The sequence below is a fragment of the Ostrinia furnacalis genome, unplaced genomic scaffold, assembly GCF_004193835.3.
Source record: "Ostrinia furnacalis isolate ACB-3 unplaced genomic scaffold, ASM419383v2 OfSCF1913, whole genome shotgun sequence".
Lineage (NCBI taxonomy): Eukaryota > Metazoa > Arthropoda > Insecta > Lepidoptera > Crambidae > Ostrinia > Ostrinia furnacalis.
In genome coordinates, this window is record NW_021132152.1 from 162,549 (window position 1) to 184,515 (window position 21,967).

A 21,967-nucleotide genomic window follows, 5' to 3' on the forward strand; every position below is an offset into this window, starting at 1 on the left:
GAGAAACACGATTTCCAACGGCTAAATACCTATTTAGCTAAATGCAGTAGAATCCTGTTTAGAATGTTTGAGTTAATTTTATTAATATAAACTAATCACAATTTAAGTGATTTTATTCACTACTAGCGGCCGCCCGCGACTTCGTCCGCGTGGATCCCATACAAATGTTTTTTCCCGCTAATTCCCGTTCCCGTGGGAATTTTGCAATATCCTGTTGTAACTAAGCTTTAAGCTTACTAAGGTACCTGCATGCTAAATTTCAAGCGTCTAACTTAAGCGGTTTAGATTTTTCATACAAAAGGATTTTCCCGCTATTTCCCGTTCCCGTGGGAATTTCGGGAATTCCTTTCTTAGTGCACGCACCTCTAAAGTACCTAAGCTACGTCCTTTCCAAATTTCAAGTGCCTACGTTTAGCCGTTTAGGCTGTGCGTTGGTCTGTCAGTACTGACTGACAGACCAACGCACAGCCTAAACCAAATCTAATTCTAATTCTCCTTTTATATATTTAGATTTGGCACACAGCCGCTAACGCCATTGTCTCTCATTTCAGATTGAATTTTGGACAGTCTACCGTAATAATATAAGCTAAAGCTGGGTTGCACCATCTTACTTTAACTTTGACAAAAGTTAAAAATCTGTCAAAGTCCATGCAAAATACACCGGTTATCGTTAGAGTTAGGTGGTGCAACTCAGCCTTAGATTGCTATTATCACCTCTGCTCTTCTATCTAGCATCTTAACTTACGTTACATACACACGTTTTGCTACGTTTATATACAAATGCTGTGTTAAAATGAATCGTTTCAATATTCTTTGTGTGGGATTTCCATGCTTCGTCGTAGCTGACAAAAGTATTTTTCTATTTGTAAGGTTTCCTTTCAGCTATTGTAATTTGTAACGTATTGAAATTCCGCATGTAACTTACAGAAATAAAAGTTTACATAAATCAGTTATGTAAAAGTACAAACTTCGAAACATGAAACGAACAGAGTTTGTATAATACATAGAAGGGGTTATTATGCAATCTTATGCTATTGAATTGAATCTATTGAATGTATTATACCACAGAAGGCTCTTTTATATTTTTTCGGAAACGAGTATGGTCACTGAAACATTTTCTTTTGTGCCAGCAAGGAGGCGCAATCGCTATGGCCTTTTATTTATTCCTACCATAAAGTTTGGAAGCTGTGCCAAGGGCGAACTATTTACTACTGTTTATGTTGAGAAATAAAGTTATACGGTTTATGTACGAGTTAAGAGCGTTGTAGCAAANTGGCAAGAGGCAATGAATAAAGAATATCAATCTTTAATTAAGACAAACACATGGAATATAAAACTAACAAAGGCTGAAAATGAACAGAACATCTTGAAAAATTTACCATATCAAGAGGCGAAATACATGTCATTATCTTCTGCAATACAGGAAACTCCTTGCCTAAAACAACTGGAAGAAAAGTTCTGGCCGAGTCACAAAGGTATTCCAACTGTTCTCTATTGTGATAACCAGAGTGCTATTAACCTTTCAGGAAACTCGATGCATCACGCGCGCAGCAAGCAAATTGACGTGCGTTATCACTTCGTGCGAGAAAAATTTTCTGCGAACCAAATTTCCGTTCGATATCTATGCACAAGACACATGGTTGCAGATGCTCTGACGAAAGGACTTCACAGACCGAAGCATGAAGACTTAACTGCATCAATGGACTTAACTACAAAACGTTCGCGTCCAGGGGAGCATGATGAAGTGTGAACGCAACTCGTTTTGTGTTGTCTATGCACATCTCTACTCTCTCCGGTCTATGGTCACGGTGTGCGCGTTTCTATTGTTTTATTTGTTTGATAAAATAAAACCAAGTTTATTTCCAATCTAAAGATTTATTATTTCATCAGTGGGTGTAACGATCTCTAGCAGGGCAACATCCACTCAGTAAATGAATTAGATTTAAATTCCATCTGACAAAAACGATTTTTAATTGAACAATGTCAATATAACTTTCAGAGGAGAGGCAAGAACGGTTCTCCGTGGAGTACGGCGAGCGAAAGTCCCACGCCTACGAACAGCGTCGCGGAACGGGTGCACCCTGTATGGGAGCACAGCGCGACGGGCCGCGGCGTGTGGCCCACCAACACTGCGGAGGAGCACACGAGGCTACTGGGTATGTGCTCGAAGTGATGTACAATAGATAGTTTGACACCATACCCCAATAATTCGAAACTGCAACTTTTTAAAAAAGACCCTTCATTCTGGTCTTAAAAACTTAATTAATTTTAAATTACCTGTAAATTACGATTTTTGTTAGCATTGTAATTGAAAATAATAGTTTAATTGAGTTGACAAAATAGTGACGTCACTTGCTTGTAGTGCCATACAAAATCTATGGGAGAGTTTCGTTTTGTCAGTTTTAAAAAGTAGGTATGTTAATGACTGGTGGTGACAACATGTCTATTGGGTATTGGATGTACTGCGATGGATGGTGATGATACTATGGGATAAAACACTTGTTCCCAATAAGTCACACCCACACGAGTAACTAATTAAGCTAATTTTTAAAGGAATAGTCTGATTCTGTGCATTACTTTACCAATGAAAAACATAGTTGCCGAAAACATAAATAAACTTCTTTTTATCTGTTCGTAACTACTTAACAAAATAGCTAAAGTAGGTAAATTGTTTCTTTCGTGTGTTTTGATAACCGGTGATTCAGCTAATAATATTAAAAACTAAAAAATATCAATCAATATTTATTTACTTTGTGTCAAATAGTCAATATTGTCAATAGTTCCCCCTGATAGAGCTAAGAAAAGGGATTTAAAATAATTAAACGAATAATGCCCGTTTTCACAATCAATCCCTATTTTTAAGTGACCCCTTTGAAAACAAAATTCCTGTTATGTGTTACCATAGGAGGCACTTAAAAAATAGGGATTGATGGTGAAAACCTATTTTTTGTTAGTCTAGCTGACAGATTCCATTAGCATACTTAGTTTACTCATAAGTAATTGGTCTAGTTACATTTAACACTTATTAACCTTCAGTGTGTTTTGCTTTGTGCTAATTTTTTACTTGAACTCATATTTGAGGTGTTTACGAATGAGGCGGATAATATGCAAAAAACTCTAACTAGTTGTTAGAGTTTTTTTCTGATCTGAGTTTTTTTTTTTGAGATCCTGTTGTGTGGAATGAAAAGGACAATTGACAAAGCGCTAGATCGTAGAAAAAAATGTTCTTAACATACCGCTAAATTCATCTACAACGTATTAATTCGTCATTAAATTTTACGCGGATCGTGATTTGTCAATCACTGACTGGACTGTCGTCCATTGCGCGTTTGCAGCCATGACACTTCACGTCCGCCTCGCATGATCATCCTTCGAGAATTGAACTATACATTAAGACCAATAGGCGTCTCGGAGGATGCTTCGTGTAGTTGTATAGGCCTTGTACATTTTATTATCCGTTGCGGACGGCCGCAAATAGCGCCTAAAATTTGTTTGCAAAGTGACCCTTCTGTTGTGACTTAGGCGTTATATTCCCGCAGGGACGGAGGAGGAGTCTTCGGACCGCCACTCTTCGGAGGAGGAAGGCGAGGGCGAAGCGGAGGCGGCGTGGGCCATCAGCGAAGCGCAGGCGCGTCACTACGCAGCGCAGTTTGCACAGCTGCGGCCTGAGCGCGGCCTGCTGTCGGGGCCCACCGCTAGGTACGTGTCACGGCTGTATACACTCACAGGAGTAAGGCGAGGCGGCGTGGGCCATCAGCGAAGCGCAGGCGCGTCACTACGTTGCGCAGTTCGCACAGCTGCGGCCTGAGCGCGGTCTGCTGTCGGGGCACACCGCTAGGTACATGTCACGGCTGTGTACACTATAGAAGTGGGAGGGTGATTAAGTGTGGGCCATCAGCGAAGAGCAGGTGCGTCACTACGCCGCACAGTTGTGGTCCGAGCGCGGCCTGCTGTCGGGGCCCACCGCTAGGTTCGTGACGAGGCTGTATACACTCACAGGAGTAAGGCGAGGCGGCGTGGGCCATCAGCGAAGCGCAGGCGCGTCACTACTTAGCGCAGTTCGCACAGCTGCGGCCTGAGCGCGGCCTGCTGTCTGGGCCCACGGCTAGGTACGTACCGCGGTTATACACCGGCCCGCACTCTCGTAGTGGGAGGCGTGGGCCATCAGCGAAGCGCAGGCGCGTCACTACGCAGCGCAGTTTGCACAGCTGCGGCCTGAACGTGGCCTGCTGTCGGGACCCACCGCTAGGTACGTGCCGCGGTTATACACCGTCCCGCACTCTCGTAGGGAGGCGTGGGCCATCAGCGAGGCGCAGGGGGCCATTACGCCGCGCAGTTCGTGTAACTGCTGCCTGAGCGCGGCCTGTTGTCTGAGCCCACCGCTAGGTACGTACCGCGGTTATACACCGGCCCGCACTCTTGTAGGGGGAAGCGTGGGCCATCGGCGAGGCGCAGGGGGCCATTACACCGCGCTGTAACCGAGCGCGGCCTGCTATCGGGGCCCACCGCCAGGTACAGAAGTATGCCAAAATAAACAGTTCCTTGTTCAAAATCACTTACCTGGTGGGAGAATTTTTAGCTAGTTAAGAGCGTTTACGCCGTTTGGCGCAAAAACAGTACTTTTTCAACTCGTTACAATCATTAACCAGTAATACTACAAATATGTTATAGGCATAAATAGTTAGGCAATTTCGTCGTCTAAATAGTTAATTGAGAAAATATTGCGATTAGTTTAGTATTTAAGAATTCTATCAAGATAAGTCCACACAGGTTTTGTAAATTTCCACTTTAGCGTGAGTTTACAAGCTGAAATTTTTATAAAAATACTGTGAAAACGATTTAACAAACATTTATATCCTATAGCATAGATCCTTTTACCTGGTGGGAGAATTTTTAGCTAGTTAAGAGCGTTTACGCCGTTTGGCGCAAAAACAGTACTTTTTCAACTCGTTACAATCATTAACCAGTAATACTACAAATATGTTATAGGCATAAATAGTTAGGCAATTTCGTCGTCTAAATAGTTAATTGAGAAAATATTGCGATTAGTTTAGTATTTAAGAATTCTATCAAGATAAGTCCACACAGGTTTTGTAAATTTCCACTTTAGCGTGAGTTTACAAGCTGAAATTTTTATAAAAATACTGTGAAAACGATTTAACAAACATTTATATCCTATTGCATAGATCCTTGGGCAAATAGTTATCAGAGAAAAATTTTAGATTTAAGCATTTTACAATAAGAAATCACAAATTAAAAGAACGTGAAATACCCAAAAATCAAAGTGATTTTTTCACCAATATTCTTCCTTTATTCAACATAAAAATAGCTTAATATAATAAAACAACATCTTCTTTAAAATATTTACTTTAAAACGATATTTAATTCATTGTTATTGTTTTGCTATAAACATTTGAAAACTATTAAAAAACGCCGCGCGCGAATCATTTCCAATGATTCCCCTTGAAACGCCGCGCTTCGCGTAAACGCTCTTAAGGCATGTTTGTCCGACCAAGATCACGATCTAAGGAAAGGGCCCCAAGATCAAGGGGCCTGTGGACCAAGGTACGGCACAGTCTAGAATAGACACTTCCTCATTCAACACACGTTCCTAAAATATTTTTAGCGAGTTACCAAATCTCTTGGTTTTCCAGCCTTGCTAACAATTGTTTTTATCATTCAAGGTTGTTCTTCGAAAAGTCTCGACTCTCAGTGCCGGATCTGCGGAAGATCTGGCAACTCTCCGACATAACCAAAGACGGGATGCTGACGCTTGAAGAGTTCAGTATAGCGATGCATCTGATTGTACTGAGGCGGAACAATATTCCGGTGCCTGACACGTTGCCCGCGTGTTTGATACCTCAAGTGGACTCGCGTTTCTCTCAAACCGCGCTCACTACGGATTTAGTTGATTTGGGCTCTGATATGTTCAGTTCTGGGTCCTCGGCAGACTTCAGCTTCGTTCATAAAACCGAACCTGAGGCGAAGAAACCGGAGCCCGATCGGCCGCCTTCTTTGTCTCCGCCGAAGCCGGAGCCACAGCTAAATAACAAGGTACATAAATAATTATTCATTGTGTGTTATTACATCTATGTTTAAAATTAAATTTGCCTAGACATAAGTTCATATGAACTTATTAGCTGTCACAACTTAGCTTACTCGGTCAAGACACTGTCAAGAAATACGAATATTTTTATTTACTACAATCCAAAAATCTTTCCTAGTCTGCAACTACGCGACTAGCAACCCCAAAATTACAAAGAATCAGACTTTAGTCGTTATTAACGTGACATAAATACTAATTCTAGGAGTGGACAAAATTCGTCGATTCGCCCACATCGAGCGTGTCGAGCCCTGGCCCGAAGCCGGTCAACTTCGACTTCCACAAATCGGCCGTGGAGCGCGACCCGAAGATCTTCCATCCCGTTGCTCTACGCGTCACTCCCGACGCGGCGCCGCATGATGACGTCAGAGCGAGCGCGTCACCGAGGAGAGACGACTTTGCGCATGCCTTTGAGCTGGCCAGCCCTAAGCGGCTCAACTCGCAGCCGCCGGCGGAGCCGCCGCCAAACGGCGCCGAGATCAAGTCTATCCAGCGCCCGCAGCCACGGAAGCCGGTGAAGACCGCTGGAGTGTTGCCGCCGCCGCCCGCGCGTGAGCCTGTGACTACGCATGATGAGGTAAGTCAATATTAGAGCGTGCCTAACCCTTTAAGTGACCGCATGATGACGTCAGAACCAGTGCCTCATCGAGGAGAGACGACTTCGCGCATGCCTTCGAGCTGGCCAGCCCTAAGCGGCTCAACTCAGCCGCCGCCAAACGGTGTCGAGATCAAGTCTATCCAGCGCCCGCAGCCGAGGAAACCGGTGAAGACCGCTGGAGTGCTCCCACCGCCGCCCGCTCGTGAGCCTGTTACTACGCATGATGAGGTAAGTCGATACTAGAGCGTGTCTCTAATATGTTCAACCCGGAGACCCTCTAAGTGACCACATGATGACGTCAGAGCTAGTACCTTACCACGTCGAGACGACTTCGCTCACTTCTTCGAGCTGTCCCAAGCGGCTTCATTCACAGCCGCCGCCAAACGGCGCTGAGATCAAGTCTATTCAGCGCCCGCAGCCGAGGAAACCGGTGAAGACCGCTGGAGTGTTACCACCGCCGCCCGCTCGTGAGCCTGTGACTACGCATGATGAGGTAAGTTGGTACTAGAGCGTGCCTAACCATTTAAGTGACCGCATGATGACGTCAGAACCAGTGCCTCATCGAGGAGAGACGACTTCGCGCATGCCTTCGAGCTGGCCAGCCCTAAGCGGCTCAACTCGCAGCCGCCGGCGGAGCCGCCGCCAAACGGCGCCGAGATCAAGTCTATCCAGCGCCCGCAGCCACGGAAGCCGGTGAAGACAGCTGGAGTGTTACCACCGCCGCCCGCTCGTGAGCCTGTGACTACGCATGATGAGGTAAGTCGGTAATAGAGCGTGATTCTAAAATTTTTCAGTCCAGTCGCCCACTGAGTGACCGCATGATGACGTCAGAGCTAGTGCCTCACCACGTCGAGACGACTTGGTTAATTCCTTCGAGCTAGCAAGTCCCAATCGGCTTCATTCACAGCCGCCGCCAAACGGCGCCGAGATCAAGTCTATCCAGCGCCCGCAGCCGAGGAAGCCGGTGAAGACCGCTGGAGTGTTACCACCGCCGCCCGCGCGTGAGCCTGTGACTACGCATGACGAGGTAAGTCGGTACTAGAGCGTGCCTAACCTGGAGACCCTCTAAGTGGCCGCATGATGACGTCAGAGCGAGCGCGTCACCGAGGAGAGACGACTTCGCCCATGCCTTCGAGCTGGCCAGCCCCAAGCGGCTCCATTCGCGCGTGAGCCTGTCACTACGAATCCCCTCCCCATCCCCGACGCGGCGATTAATAGCGACACAGGACATGTAACCAAGATGCCTTATTCTTCATTAGAAAAGCGTCGACAAGATAATCCAAATGACGTCCACTGCTGGACAAAGGCCTCCCCCAAGGAGAGAGTTTCCAGAACGACCGGTCCGGCGCCGACCCCATCCAGGCACGTTCCGTCGTTTCCAAAGGTTAAAGTTTCACCTTTGGTTAAAGTGATTCGCCAACGTCTGTGAGACTGATGCCCGTTTTCACCATCAATCCCTAATTTTAAAGCGACCTTTATGAAATATTAAGTAATACCTAACAGGAATTTCGTTTTCACCAACACATAGGGGACATCTTAGGCCTTATGGGAGCACTTTAAAACAGGGGCCCGATTTTCGGCCGCCTAAGTGTTAGGTGACAGTTATATTGTCAATCACGCCTATTCGGCAAAATGAAAACTGAATGAAACATGAATGAAATGATTTTTTTGAAGCTTTTTATGCAATTGAGACAGTGGAAACACTTTTTCACTCAAGTTTATTCAGGCGGCTACATAAAAATATTATAGAGTGAGACAGGATTAGGTACATACGGTATAGATAGTAGGTATTGGTCACTCATAACTTATCTCATAACCAAGCTATATTTCTGGCTTCGTTTGTAGTCCCTAGAGCCCTAACAATACCTTATAATTAGATATAATAAAGATTTGATAGGAAGGAGGGCTGCACTAAGGCTTTCTTGGCCTCAGTGGGGGTAAATGAAACACAACGCGGACGGTTGATATCTGGTTTATTACTGTTATGCTATTGCTATAGGTATACAAGATTTACACAATTCAATGTGTCCAGTCCAATGTGCCGTCGGTGTAGAGTGCCTACGGTGCACGTTGAGGATTCATGGGCCAGTCGGCTAGCACGTAGGTCGCGGTCGATGCTGACGTGCTCGTACAGTATCCTTGTGGGCAAGTAAACCAATTTATATTTTTCCTTGAGGGAAAAATTTTGCTTCATTTCTTTTTTCCATTGTCGTTTTTATCGTTAAATCGCACAAAACTACACACAGAACTCAACAAAATATCTATCAAAATCATTGTACATTTTTATTTTCTTATAATGTGGTGCAGCAGTCATCTTGACATTTACTTTTTTTAAGGCAAAGGAATTACATTAAGCACCCAAACCACAGATTACATAATAGCCCAAATATCTTTTTTTGTCTTTAATAATAACTCAAAAATACAAAAAGACATCAGTTTTGGTCAACTATTTCTTTGTTTTACTTTTATTTCATTTGTTTCTGTGAAATACGTAAGATATTCCCAATAAAATATTTTATCGGAAATTACCGGTTTTTTAAACGTCACTAGGCGCACGAAGAAACGCCACCTGACAAAAGAGTCCCTACTTAGGTTTACTATAGCATGGTGAAAACGAACTTATGTTAGTGGGCAGTTTAGGCGATCGTTTAACCAAAGTGATGTTTAGTTAGCAAACGCTTAAGGGATTGATGGTGAAAACGGGCATGATTTTTTCAGTTTAGGTGATTGTATTTGTAGCCGTACCTAAAGCGCCCTATTTATCTAACTGGTTTATTTACCTTGCAGGGTCCCGCGTCTCTCCAATACGCGCCTAAGAAGGAACCGCCGCCGCCACCGCCACCGCGGCCGCTGCGCAACCACACGCGCTCCAGCTCGCTCGACCTCAACCGGCTGAAGAGCACCGCGCCCCCCGCGCCGCCGCCGCGCGTGTCCCCCTCGCACGCCTCGCCGCCCGCGCGCCGCCCGCTCACCAACCAGCGCAGCGAGGGCGAGCGGGTCAGTACACTAGTAACTAGAGCCTTACTGCTTTGTAATAAGGTTCCATCTCCAGCGACGACGCGCAAACACACAGCGACAGATAGTGGGTCAATGACCTCTGCAGAAGCTTGCGCGGACGCCACGCGCCTTACTGCTTTGCGACCTTGTGATAGGGTTCCATTTCCCCAGCGCCGCCGCCGCGCGTGTCCCCCTCGCACGCCTCGCCGCAAACAGATCAGCGACAGGTAGTGGGTCAATGACCTCTGCAGAAGCTAGCGTGAACGCCACGCGCCTTGGGACATTGTGATAGAGTTCAATCTCCCTCGCGTGTGTCTCCCTTGCACGCCTCGCCGCCCGCGCGCCGCCCGCTCACCAACCAGCGCAGCGAGAGCGAGCGGGTCAGTGCCTTACCGCCTTGTGATAGGGTTCCATTTCCAGCGATGAAGTGCGAACACAGACAGATCAGTGACAGCTCAATGACCTCTGCAGAAGCTAGCGCGGACGCCACGCGCCTTCCTGCCTTGCGACATTGGGATAGGGTTCCATCTCCCCCGCGCGTGTCCCCCTGGCTAGCACGCTAATGGCGGGCGCGCTGCCCGCTAACCAACCAGCGCAGCGAGGGCGAGCGGGTCAATGCCTTACTGCCTTGTGTTAGGGTTCCATCTCCCTCGCACGCCTCGCCGCCCGCGCGCCGCCCGCTCACCAACCAGCGCAGCGACGAGCGGGTCAGTACATTAGTAACTAGAGACTTAGTGCCTTGTGATAGGGTTCCATCTGCAGCGACGACGCGCGAATACAGATCAGTGACAGCTCAATGACCTCTGCAGAAGCTAGCGTGAACGGCACGCGCCTTACTGCCTTGCAAACTTGTGATAGGGTTCTATCTACATTAACACCGCGGTGCCGGCTAACCAACCAGCGCAGCTAGGGCGAGCGGGTCAGTACTCTAGAGACTAGAGCCTTATTTAGTTGTGATAGGGTTGCATTCCATTAACGCCACCTCGCCGTCCGCGCGCCACATGCTAGTGTCGCAACAGCTAGTGCCTTACCACCCAGCGCAGCGAGGGCGAGCGGGTCAGTGCCTTACTGCCTTGTGATAGGGTTCCATCTCCCTCGCACGCCTCGCCGCCCGCGCGCCGCCCGCTCACCAACCAGCGCAGCGAGGGCGAGCGGGTCAGTGCATTAGTAACTAGAGACTTAGTGCCTTGTGATAGGGTTCCAACTCCAGTGACGCCACCTCGCCGTCCGCGCGCCACCAGCTGGTGTCGCAACAGCTAGTGTCTTACTGTCTTGTAATAGGGTTCCATCTCCTCCGCGCTTACCCCCTCGCACGCCTCGCCGCCCGCGTGCCAACGGTCACCAACCAGCGCAGCGAGGGCGAGCGGGTTAGTGTCTTACAGCCTTGTGATAGGGTTCCATTTTCAGCGACGACGCGCGAACACAGATCAGTGACAGCTCAATGACCTCTGCAGAAGCTAGCGCGGACGCCACGCGCCTTCCTGCCTTGCGACATTGGGATAGGGTTCCATCTCCCTCGCACGCCTCGCCGCCCGCGCGCCGCCCGCTCACCAACCAGCGCAGCGAGGGCGAGCGGGTTAGTACACACAGTAACTAGAGACTTATGCCCGTTTTCACCATCAATCCCTAATTTTTAAGTGACCCCTATGGTAACACATAATATGAATTTTGTTGTCATAGGGCTCACTCAAAAATTAGGAATTGATGGTGAAAACGGGCATTAGTGCCTTGTGATAGGATTCCATCTGCAGCAACGACGCGCGAATACAGATCAGTGGCAGCTCAATGACCTCTGCAGAAGCTAGCGTGAACATCATGTGCCTTACTGCCTTGAGACCTTGTGATAGGGTTCCATCTCCCATCGCACGCCTCGCCGCTCGCGCGCCGCCCGCTCACCAACCAGCGCAGCGAGGGCGAGCGGGTCAGTGCCTTACTATCTTGTGATAGGGTTCCATTTCCATCGATACCGAGCGCAAACAGATCAGCGACAGATAGTGGGTCAATGACCTCTGCAGAAGTGTCGCAGCAGCAAGCGCCTTACTGTGTTGTGGTAGGGTTCCATCTCCCCCGTGCGTATTCACCTCGCGTTCTCTACTCACTCTCTAACTAGCGCAACGAGGACGAACGCGGACACCTCGCGCCTTACTGCCTTGTAATAAGGTTCCACTTTCTTCAATACCTGGACGTAGCTCGCCTCGCGACCCGTTTTCGAAGCAGCTCAGAAAGAGTGCCAGGCAGCCGCTTCATCTAGAACAGGCATGACATAACATAGGGCCATTTTCCACCTAAGCAGAGACAAGGCGAGATGTGCGGAGAAAAGCGGCCGCTATGCAGATTATTTTGCCCAAAGCATAACGGAACTCTGCTCAACCATTAGTGCTGAAGCTGAGTTTATAACACGTCTCGTCTTTGCATTGGTGGAAAATAGCCCTTATTGCCATATCTATAACGACATCATCTCCATCAACACCACACCCGAACTGTCAAAATAATAATTTCAAGTTAGCAACACTTTAAAACTGACAGTCAACTTATATTTTTGTACAAAACGCATCTTATATTCAACAGGGTGAACCAGCCTTTCCTCCCGACGCGTTCGCGCCGCGCGAGTATGAAGGCGACGGGTTCGGCTACGCGCGCGACGACGCGCCCAAGATGCACGGTGCCTTCGAGGTAACTAGCAGTACAAGGGGACAAGTACGCATACAGACTACAATCATATACTAAACGTCTTAACCCTATCAATCTCCATCATACTAAAGATAGCTTTAGCCTAATGGTGCGTCCACACTGGGCGAACGGGCTCGCGCGGCATGTTGGTCATCCTGCTCACTCTGCTCTTGAGTGAGCAGGATGTTGAGTTTGCCGCGCGAGCTCGTTCGCCCAGTCTGGACGCACCATAAAAATGACCACTGTTGAGATATGACGATCAGCTAGCGTACAACATAAACCAATAACTCCAACGCATAACTTCTCAAAAATAACACATGTCTAGTCCTAACACTATTTATTTCCAATTTTATTAACCATAATTAGCCGGTGACAAGTACGCATACAGACTGCATTCATACTAAAGATAACTTTACCCTAACAATGACCACTGTTGAGATATGCCGATCAGCTAGCTGACACCATAAACCAATAACTCGAAGGCACAACTTCTAAAAAATAACACGTCTAAAGTCCGGTCGCCGAGCACGTAGAATTTCGTCCAATGACCCTCACTGCAGGCGCCCGTCGCACAGTCGCGACAGCAATATAATTACGCGCGAACGATAAGGATGGGTATCTTGGGGTCATTAGACGAAATTCTACGTGCTCGGCGACCGGACTATAGTCCTAACACTATTTATTTCCAGTTAACCACATACTAAAGATAACTTTACCCTAACAATGACCATTGCTAAAGATATGCCGATCAGCTAGCTGACACCATAAACCAATAACTCGAAGGCACAACTTCTAAAAAATAACACGTCTAAAGTCCGGTCGCCGAGCACGTACAATTACGTCCGATGACCCCAAGTACACTCACTGCGGGCGCCCGTTCCACAGTCGCGACAGCAATATAATTACGTGCGAACGATAAAGATAGGTAGCTTGGGGTCATTGGACGAAATCCTATGTTATATTCGGCGACCGGACTATAGTCCTAACACTATTTATTTCCAATTAACCACATACTAAAGATAACTTTACCCTAACAATGACCACTGTTGAGATATGCCGATTAGCTAACTCACACCATACACCAATTAGTCCAAGGAACAACTTCTCAAAAATAACACATGTCTAGTCCTAACACTATTTATTTCCAATTAACCATAATTAGCCGGGGACAAGTACGCCTACAAATACTACAACCATACTAAATATAGAGTAACAATATCCACTGCTAAAGATATGCCGATCAGCTAGCTGACACCATAAACCAATAACTTGAAGGCACAACTTCTCAAATATAACACATGTCTAGTCCTAACACTATTTATTTCCAATTAACCATAACTATATTCTGGTCGCCGAGCACGTAGAATTTTGTCCAATGACCCCAAGCTACCCATCCTTATCGCTCGCGCGTAATTATGTTGCTGTCGCGCTCGCACACTCACTGCGGACGCCCGTCGCACAGTCGCGACAACAATATAATAGGTAGCTTGGGGTCATTGGACAAAATTCTACGTGCTCGCAGACCGGGCTTTAGTCCTACCTATTTATTTCCAATTAACCATAAGAACCTCCCCAACCCGTGTGGCCAACATGGGGAGTGTAGGCCAAATCCTCAATTTGCCTCCAGTAAATTAGAGAGTGTCGTGCTTCTGCAGTGGAGGCTAAATGGCCTGATGAAGATGATAGATGAACCATAAAATATGATTTTAATGTCTTCGAAATCATTAAAAGCCTTATAGCCTGACCAGGAACATAAAAACCCTGGCATAGAGGCGCGTCAATTGCATTTGATAGTGCAACACTGAGTACAGTCGTACCTGTGTTAAATTAATAGGCTAACCTTATTTTATTTTATTTATTTATTAGGTCTACCAACATTGTTACATTACAACATGTACACTTAAAAATTACAATTATGAACAAAGTTACAATGCAACAACAATTATAGGCTGACACAACATGCAATATAGATTCAATGCAGTTTGTTCCGAACCGTTCCATGCACACAAAAAAACACTTAATCGTATCAATAATAGTAGAATTTTGATTTAGACATGACTTATCTTATAAGTAGGTACCTACTTACTTACTACAAATGCAAAATAAGTTTCATTTACTAAAAAAAAGAAACAAAAAACGGTTACCATAGCTCAATCTGACACAAACAGTTGAGACGCCACAATTGACGTTATGTATCAGGATTCAGGATTACGGGCTAATTTGACATTTTCATAAATTAACGAAAAAAGATTATTTATAGGTAACGTGCTTTAAATAAATTAAATGAAACCATCAATCGAGCTAGTAGGATTTATTTTATTTTTCATCAATAATAAAATTCAGAATTTGAATATTCAACTACAATGTCTGCTCATGAACGCTTCAAACTCGGTACTTCTTTCCCAATTCCATAAAATTCAAACTTACAAAGTGACAAAAAACTTAAAAATAGGTACTACCTATTAGGTAGTTAAAACAAACCACAGCTAATTTTCATAGTGGACTGTACTATACGATAAACATGTCAGTCAATTTGACAACCTTTGTCGGAAACATTATTCAATGAAAATATTGTCCGAACCCTTAGTATTTCTCTTCAACAAATACTTTAACACATTGTGAACCACTTTTCTTTCACGACTATAAAAATTTTTTAGCAATTTAATTCACAAAATCAATTGCACACATTTAAAATAAAATTTGTTTACACTTTGACAGCAATAGACGTTTAATTATTGACATGCAAGGTGACATGTAAATGAAGTTTTCAGTTACTGTTGCCATTAAAAGAAATTAGTACCATTAACTAGTTTTCCGCAACATGGCGAGGGTTTTTATGTTCCTGGTCAGGCTATACTTATAAAAATCAACTAATCAACGTCTAAGCTACTAATTAACTAATGACTCGTTAACTTCTTAATCAGTCATTAAATATTCTCACTTATAAACACTGCTTAAGCGTCACTTAACTAATCAACTGTTAATTAGAGTTTTTCTTTTTTAACTCCACTTGAACCGAACCGTATGACAACATGCGAAGCCCTATCGCATGTTGTCATACGGTGACGTACCGCGCGGCTGTTGACATTTATTTCAAAAATATGGCCGAGTTGGAATACTGTATAGATAGTATAGTATAGTATAGTATGGGACCGGCACGGGAAGGTGTTCTTATGACAGTCAAGCGTCAGCGAGACTAGATCTTCAGATATTTATGTTCTGTCACGTCATAATATATCAAAGTCACCTATCCCGTGCCGCTCCCAGAGTCAGTTAAGCCCTGTACCTATAGTTGTCTCGTGAAAACGTGACGTCATAATTTGCTTTTAAAGTTGCCATACAATATATATGGGATTTGAGAGATCATAAACAGTTTCAATTGACAAGTAATCGACTACGGAACAAAACCGCACCTACGCTCTATGTTTGAGCCTCCAAGAATCCCCAGTCGATGAAGCACATGATGTCGTGCCCTGAGTGCCCGAGCAACTGCACGCAGGAGGATTAATTAATGCTGCTGATACCGCCATTCTTGTGGCGGAGTTTTGGGCTGACACTGTGTAGGTTTGTTGTCGACACGATAAGAAGAAGAAGATTGATTAAAGTGCGGCCAACTAGCAGCGATACAAAAGGTCGATACGACTGTCGAGTTGACAATATGTTCTGTCTCTTCCCATCTTGTGTACTGTATGTCTCGTTCTCCCGCCAAAATATGTCAAAGTCAGACGGGTTCACCCATGACATTGGGTTTGTTTACATTTGGTATCGCTTCTCGTTGGCCGTACTTTAGTAATGTTGTACTGTTTTTTGTTGAAGGTATACCGCAAGCCATCTCGCGAGTCGTCCTGCGAGGCGGATCCCGACGTGAAGTCGCTTCAGGAACAGAACGCGGTTCTCCACCGCGTGTGCCGCGCTCTATGCGCAGAGCTGGCCGACGCACAGCGCGAGCGCGAGGCATTGCGCGTGCGCCTGGGAACACACACGCCCGTCTAGTAAGCACGTGTATAAAGAAGCGATCAAACGCGGCGTTTAAACGCCCTGCGTAAGGAATGGTTCATGTGTCCCCCGTTTCCTGTCTTTCGAATTACGAGGTTGGCGCTGTGTCACAGTGGTGTGTGGACTCGTGATTATAGGAGCAGTGCATGTACTGTTCATTTCATAGACTAGAATTTTCCTTTCTTTCTATGACTATCATAACAGATTATTTTTCTTTATTGCCCTTCCACTCGCGTTTATTTTTTAATGCGAAGTACACGTATGTGATGAAGGTCAAGTCCGCCAAGTTTTGTCTTATTACGTACCTTCTATAACCTAAATTACATTTCAATGAACTGAAAAAAAAGTTGGCAAACCTTTTTTGGAACTAATTATCTGTGGAATTTTTCTTTTATAGTCTGTGAAATGATACAAAACAACCCGATCCACACAAGTCCATAGATCAAGGTGACACAGTTGTCAACAGTTGATCAGTAACGCATCAGGGGATTGGTAGCGCCCCATCGAACTACCTCGACCCTTAGATTTGAAAATTTTAATGAATTACCCTATTACCGTACTTTCAGGCCAAATCTAATCTGCGATTTCGATGCGAATTACTTTTATCTATCCTCATATTTTGTACCCGATTTTGTATATTATCCCGCGAAGTTCTATCACTCGTAAGCCATTGTAACCTAAGTGTATATCCTGTCTTATCTACATTTATTGCGATTTCGACTAATGCTTCGAATTCTATCGGGCCACAAATGTTTTTGCGACCTGCGTGTCAGTTAACGTCTCCCATGTAATTTTAAAATTAAAAATCGACCAAAACTATTATATCTGCTCGACCTCATTTACTGTCTGGCTTTATTACATTTGCTGGAAAGAAAAAATATTACAAAATTATGAATAAAAACTTTATAAACGGTTTTTAAAAATTCAAATTATCTTTTCCAAAAATCTTTTTAAAAAGTATAATTTTAACTGGTTTTATAAAAAGTAAATACAGAGGTATTATTGATATGAGTCATATACAGGGTGTAAGGGGTAGGTTAGTAAAAACATAAGTGATTAAAATTAATCTGAATTGTAATTTTTTCATCGGAGTTGATTTTCAAGATGAAATCTGCTTTCAGGACATCTGTAAAAATTTGGAAACCTGTCCTTTACACCCTGTATTTATTTACGAATACTTTAATGTTAAGAGGCTATAAACATTTTAAACGTCATCATTGCTGCTTATCACAGTATTTCGTAACTTATGATTAGACTACTTTGTCACAATTTTATTTTTACTTTATTTTTATTGATGTGTGCAAGTAGTTTTCATGGAGATGGCATGAGTGGATTGAATTTTTAAAAAATATCAGAGGTTTGAGTTGTGAGAAACGTTCAAAACGAGATTGATCTATAATCATTTTGTTTTATTTTCTTGAGTGCGTTCTTCAAGTTAAAACTTCGAAAAATTATATTATGAAATGTTTTTAACGATTTAAATAATCAATTAAGTGTAGTTGAAAACTATTATGCTTAAAAAATAATTTAATTTAAATCGGATCATATTCAAAAATTATTTACTTCTTTAAGTTCCATCGGTGCCATTTCTAATGATCTACTGAAGAGTAAACATTTTGAAGAGACCGAGCTAGTACATTTCCACAAGTCAGGCAGATGCTGTGAAGACTTCAAACTATTTTAAGTGATAAAACAAGGCTTATTTTTTATGCTAGAAACGTTTTTCGTTAGTGTACTGTAATTGTTACTTCTACTTAGGACGGTGGGCCTTTATTTTTACCCGATTGCGCTAGAAGGAGGGTTATGTTTTTGCATTGGTGATTAAAAGGGAAAATTGAATTCAAGTAAAGAAGTATTCTCATTATTTCGTGCCGAACTTTTATACAAAAGAGATCATTAACATAATTGACGTTAATCAATAGTGCGAATAAGCGGTGTGAATATACCTTAACAAATTCATTTTTTGATTCCTGCACTTGACAGTTTTTCTTTTTTTCTTTCAAACTTATGTCTGGTAATTTGGGAAGTGTAATTACTTTTAGACTTAAAATTAAGTTAGGCCCACTGCCCTAAAAAGTGTCCATATTGTTGTGTATCGAAATCCGTCAAAGTTCGATGATACTTTATTCTTTTTCGTGTTCTTTAAATCGTATTAGTATGAATGGTTGTGCTAACATTATTATTTGTATTCTTTTCGAGTCCAAAAATCATTTGGGCTTATATTATTTTATTTATTTAATACATAAATAATGAGTATAAAATTAGGTGTCTATGCTACTATTCTTTATTGCGAGTCTGTAGGCGTACTCATTAAGACCTTTTTACAAAAACCCAGCAAATTCAGGTGGTTGAAGACAAAATATATTGTGGCATTTACCTAGTATAGACGCATGCGTAACATGCATTGAAATTTATATTCAATGTTATCATTATTTTCAATGTTGTTTGAAAAACAATTATTTATTAGTAGCGAGTAACGCTAAAGTTGCTTGTATAGCATTCCTTATGTTTATTAAAATTGTAATTTGCTTTGCTATTATTGTAAAATAACCAAAATTTACCATCAAAAAGAGTATTTGTTAAAAATATGTGAATGTTGTAAAAAAAGAGTTAGTTAGTGTAGGGAGTGTAAAAATGTGAAGCTTAAGAACTATAAGAGAGGAGATGCCATGTCCAAGACTTGGCATAGGTACAGTCATTTGACTAGGAATGTATACTCTTTTAAATGTATTTTAATCTTTATTGCAAGGAAATAAGGTTCAAATAAAGCGTCAATGTACACATTCCCATGCAATTAACTGCACACGTCTGATCGGAGCCTCTGGATATAGTTAGGAATAAACAACGCAAAGGAGAAGTCTCACTCCCCATTGAAAATAACCCCTCGTCTGATAGTACAGTGTAGTAACTCAAAAATCGGCAAAAATGAGAAAAAATTGTTCTATTTCCGGTTGTCATCCTTAATGGAAAAATCTACAGATACAAATTAAAAAAAAGCTCAAACTCAGTGGTTCAACTCATGGTCGTCATACGATCGTCGTCAGTTGTGTGAATTCCATTCTATGTTTGAAAGCGAAAGTTTAATAATATACATAAATGGAATAATTTTTTGTTTATTAGTCAATTAGGATGACCACTAGGAATAGGTAATTTTTTACTACTAATTTTGGCGATTATTTGAGATGCTACACTGTGCTTTCTGGTGGGACTTATTTCTGAGACTCCTTCTTTATTGCCGGTATCGTTTGAGATCACCCTGTATTATATAAGGTTATTGTAAAAGTATTTATCGTTTATTTTAGTTGTATCTTTAAGGACATTAATCTCCGCGGGCAGACTACCTTTTGCAGTGTAAATATAATATTTTATTGCGACTCTTATGTTGGTATATGTTACAAGCTTATTATAGATCGCGCGGTTGATTTTCATGTTCAAACTATTTTAAAAACTCAGTCTCTAAATAAATAAAATAAAACTTTTGTGCAAAGAAATATATCGGCTTTAAAATATCAAAAACTTTTTTATTATGTACAACGTGAAATCTATAGATTCTGCTGTAACCGCGCGATTTTATCAATCTACAGTTTGGTCCAATTTTTATTACTAAATTGTACCATTATTAGTCCATTATGTTTCATAAAATTTATACAGTACTGCTTAAAATATTGTAGTAAATTATGTACAATAAATTTATTTCCAAATTTTATTAGTATTATTATTTAACCCCTTTGTTTTAATTTATTCAAATATGTATTTGTTGTAGATGCGATTTTGCAGATAAAGTGTTTGAGATATGCTGGTGATTGTATATTGAAATTGAGAAAGATATTTTTTTTCAAAAACGTTAAATAAAAGCTTATATCTGCGAATGAAGATTAACAGAGATCCGAGTGCGCCGTAAGTTTTTGCCATGCTGTCATATTATTTGTATATCTTTTAAATACAGCTCCAATTGTCTAGACGTGACTGCAGCTGAAATTAATCATTGCTGGATTGGCATGTTTCTGCATGAGTGGCCACAATTTGTCAGGCTTGTCATCGCGCACACTTGGCGTGAGCAGAATCTTAGATTGGCAGTTTGGCACATCAAAATAAAGAGTGTAGCATCTTATACAGTTGTAACAGGGGCTATTTTGCAACAAAAAATGTATTCTGAAGTCTGTTGCTGTACATATTCGCTGACTATACTTAATTTACTGAACAACAACAGTCAACATATTTTAATTTTCTCTTGTTTCCAATTTTATTATAATTTATGAAAACGGACTTGTTATTGTTTTCGCAATGTGAAAAATAGCCGAAATATAGATGGCTCGATTGCGATTATCCATCTTAAATTCTAACTGAAAGTTTATTAATTCGCATCTTGTCGTTAAATCGTAACTTTGTTTACAACGTGTTAAGAGCGTTTACGCCGTTTGGCGCAAAAACAGTACTTTTTCAACTCATTACAATCATTAACCAGTAATACTACAAATATGTTATAGGCATAAATAGTTAGGCAATTTCGTCGTCTAAATAGTTAATTGAGAAAATATTGCGATTAGTTTAGCATTTAAGAATTCTATCAAGATAAGTCCACACAGGTTTTGTAAATTTCCACTTTAGCGTCAGTTTACAAGCTGAAATTTTTATAAAAAATACTGTGAAAACGATTTAACAAACATTTATATCCTATAGCATAGATCCTTGGGCAAATAGTTATCTGAGAAAATTTTTAGATTTAAGCATTTTACAATAAGAAATCACAAATTAAAAGAACGTGAAATACCCAAAAATCAAAGTGATTTTTTCACCAATATTCTTCCTTTATTCAACACAAAAATAGCTTAATATAATAGAAGAATATCTTATCTAAAATATTTACTTTGAAATTTAAAATAATTCATTGTAATTTTTTTTCTATGAGTATTTGAAAACTACTATAAATCGCCGCGCACGAATCGTTCAAATTCAGTCCGCCTCGAGGCGTTCCAGAGTGAGGTCACGTCGCTCGGTGCTCTGCTGACATGTGTCACGCGTACGTTGATCTTTGACAGGTAGCTGGACTTTTATAGTGTATCCGCAAAATCTTGGTGGTAGATTTTGCGATCACGTGGTAATTAAAATATTTTATTGTTATTTTTCATTACAGTCTATTTTTACTACAAATTCTATTTCAGACGTAATGAAAAATAAAATTAAGTTATTTTTAGCGATGAAACGAAAACGAATGACGAAAATTTGGAACAGCAAGTTATGTATGTATACCTACTAATATTATAAAGAGGAATAATACTAATAATTTATTTGCCATAAATAGGTGGTTACAGAATAGTTAATAGGAATGCTCTGCCAGCAGGGTCCCACCTAGTTGTAGGGGGAACATACACAACATATTACAGTCGGAAAATCTTTGCGGTAGGTACCTCGGATTGTAGTTAGTTGGACAGTGGTCATTTGACGGCCACTTGAATCGTCTCACCCCTAAGCTTTTGGCTACCGCCGGCGCACTAAGCCGGTTGATGCCTAATCTCGGAGGCCCGGCTGCACTGAGTCGCTGACTATACTTTTGCGTCGCGCGTTATATGGTCCTATATGGGGCTCGAGTATGGCACAGTGCT

The 21,967-nt window shown here is 42.4% G+C and overlaps 1 protein-coding gene across 7 annotated transcripts in view; it reads left to right on the forward strand.

Annotated features, from left to right (window-relative positions):
* Reps (RALBP1 associated Eps domain containing) overlaps positions 1-19,820 on the forward strand; it is a 142,863-nt gene extending 123,043 nt beyond the window's left edge. Inside the window, exons 3-11 of one of the 7 annotated variants that reach the window (XM_028306280.1) lie at positions 2,000-2,156; positions 3,540-3,604; positions 4,155-4,249; positions 5,685-6,054; positions 6,309-6,581; positions 7,630-7,728; positions 9,489-9,698; positions 12,267-12,395; positions 16,185-19,820. In XM_028306280.1, coding sequence (XP_028162081.1) covers positions 2,000-2,156; positions 3,540-3,604; positions 4,155-4,249; positions 5,685-6,054; positions 6,309-6,581; positions 7,630-7,728; positions 9,489-9,698; positions 12,267-12,395; positions 16,185-16,361 — 1,575 coding nt within the window. In that variant the 3' untranslated portion in view covers positions 16,362-19,820. Of the gene's footprint in view, positions 1-1,999; positions 2,157-3,539; positions 3,700-4,154; positions 4,250-5,684; positions 6,055-6,308; positions 6,681-7,629; positions 7,729-9,488; positions 9,699-12,266; positions 12,396-16,184 lie in introns of all 7 variants that reach the window. The other 6 variants (XM_028306284.1, XM_028306281.1, XM_028306282.1 and 3 more) reach the window with 6 other exon arrangements.
* The last annotated feature ends 2,147 nt before the right edge of the window (positions 19,821-21,967 follow it).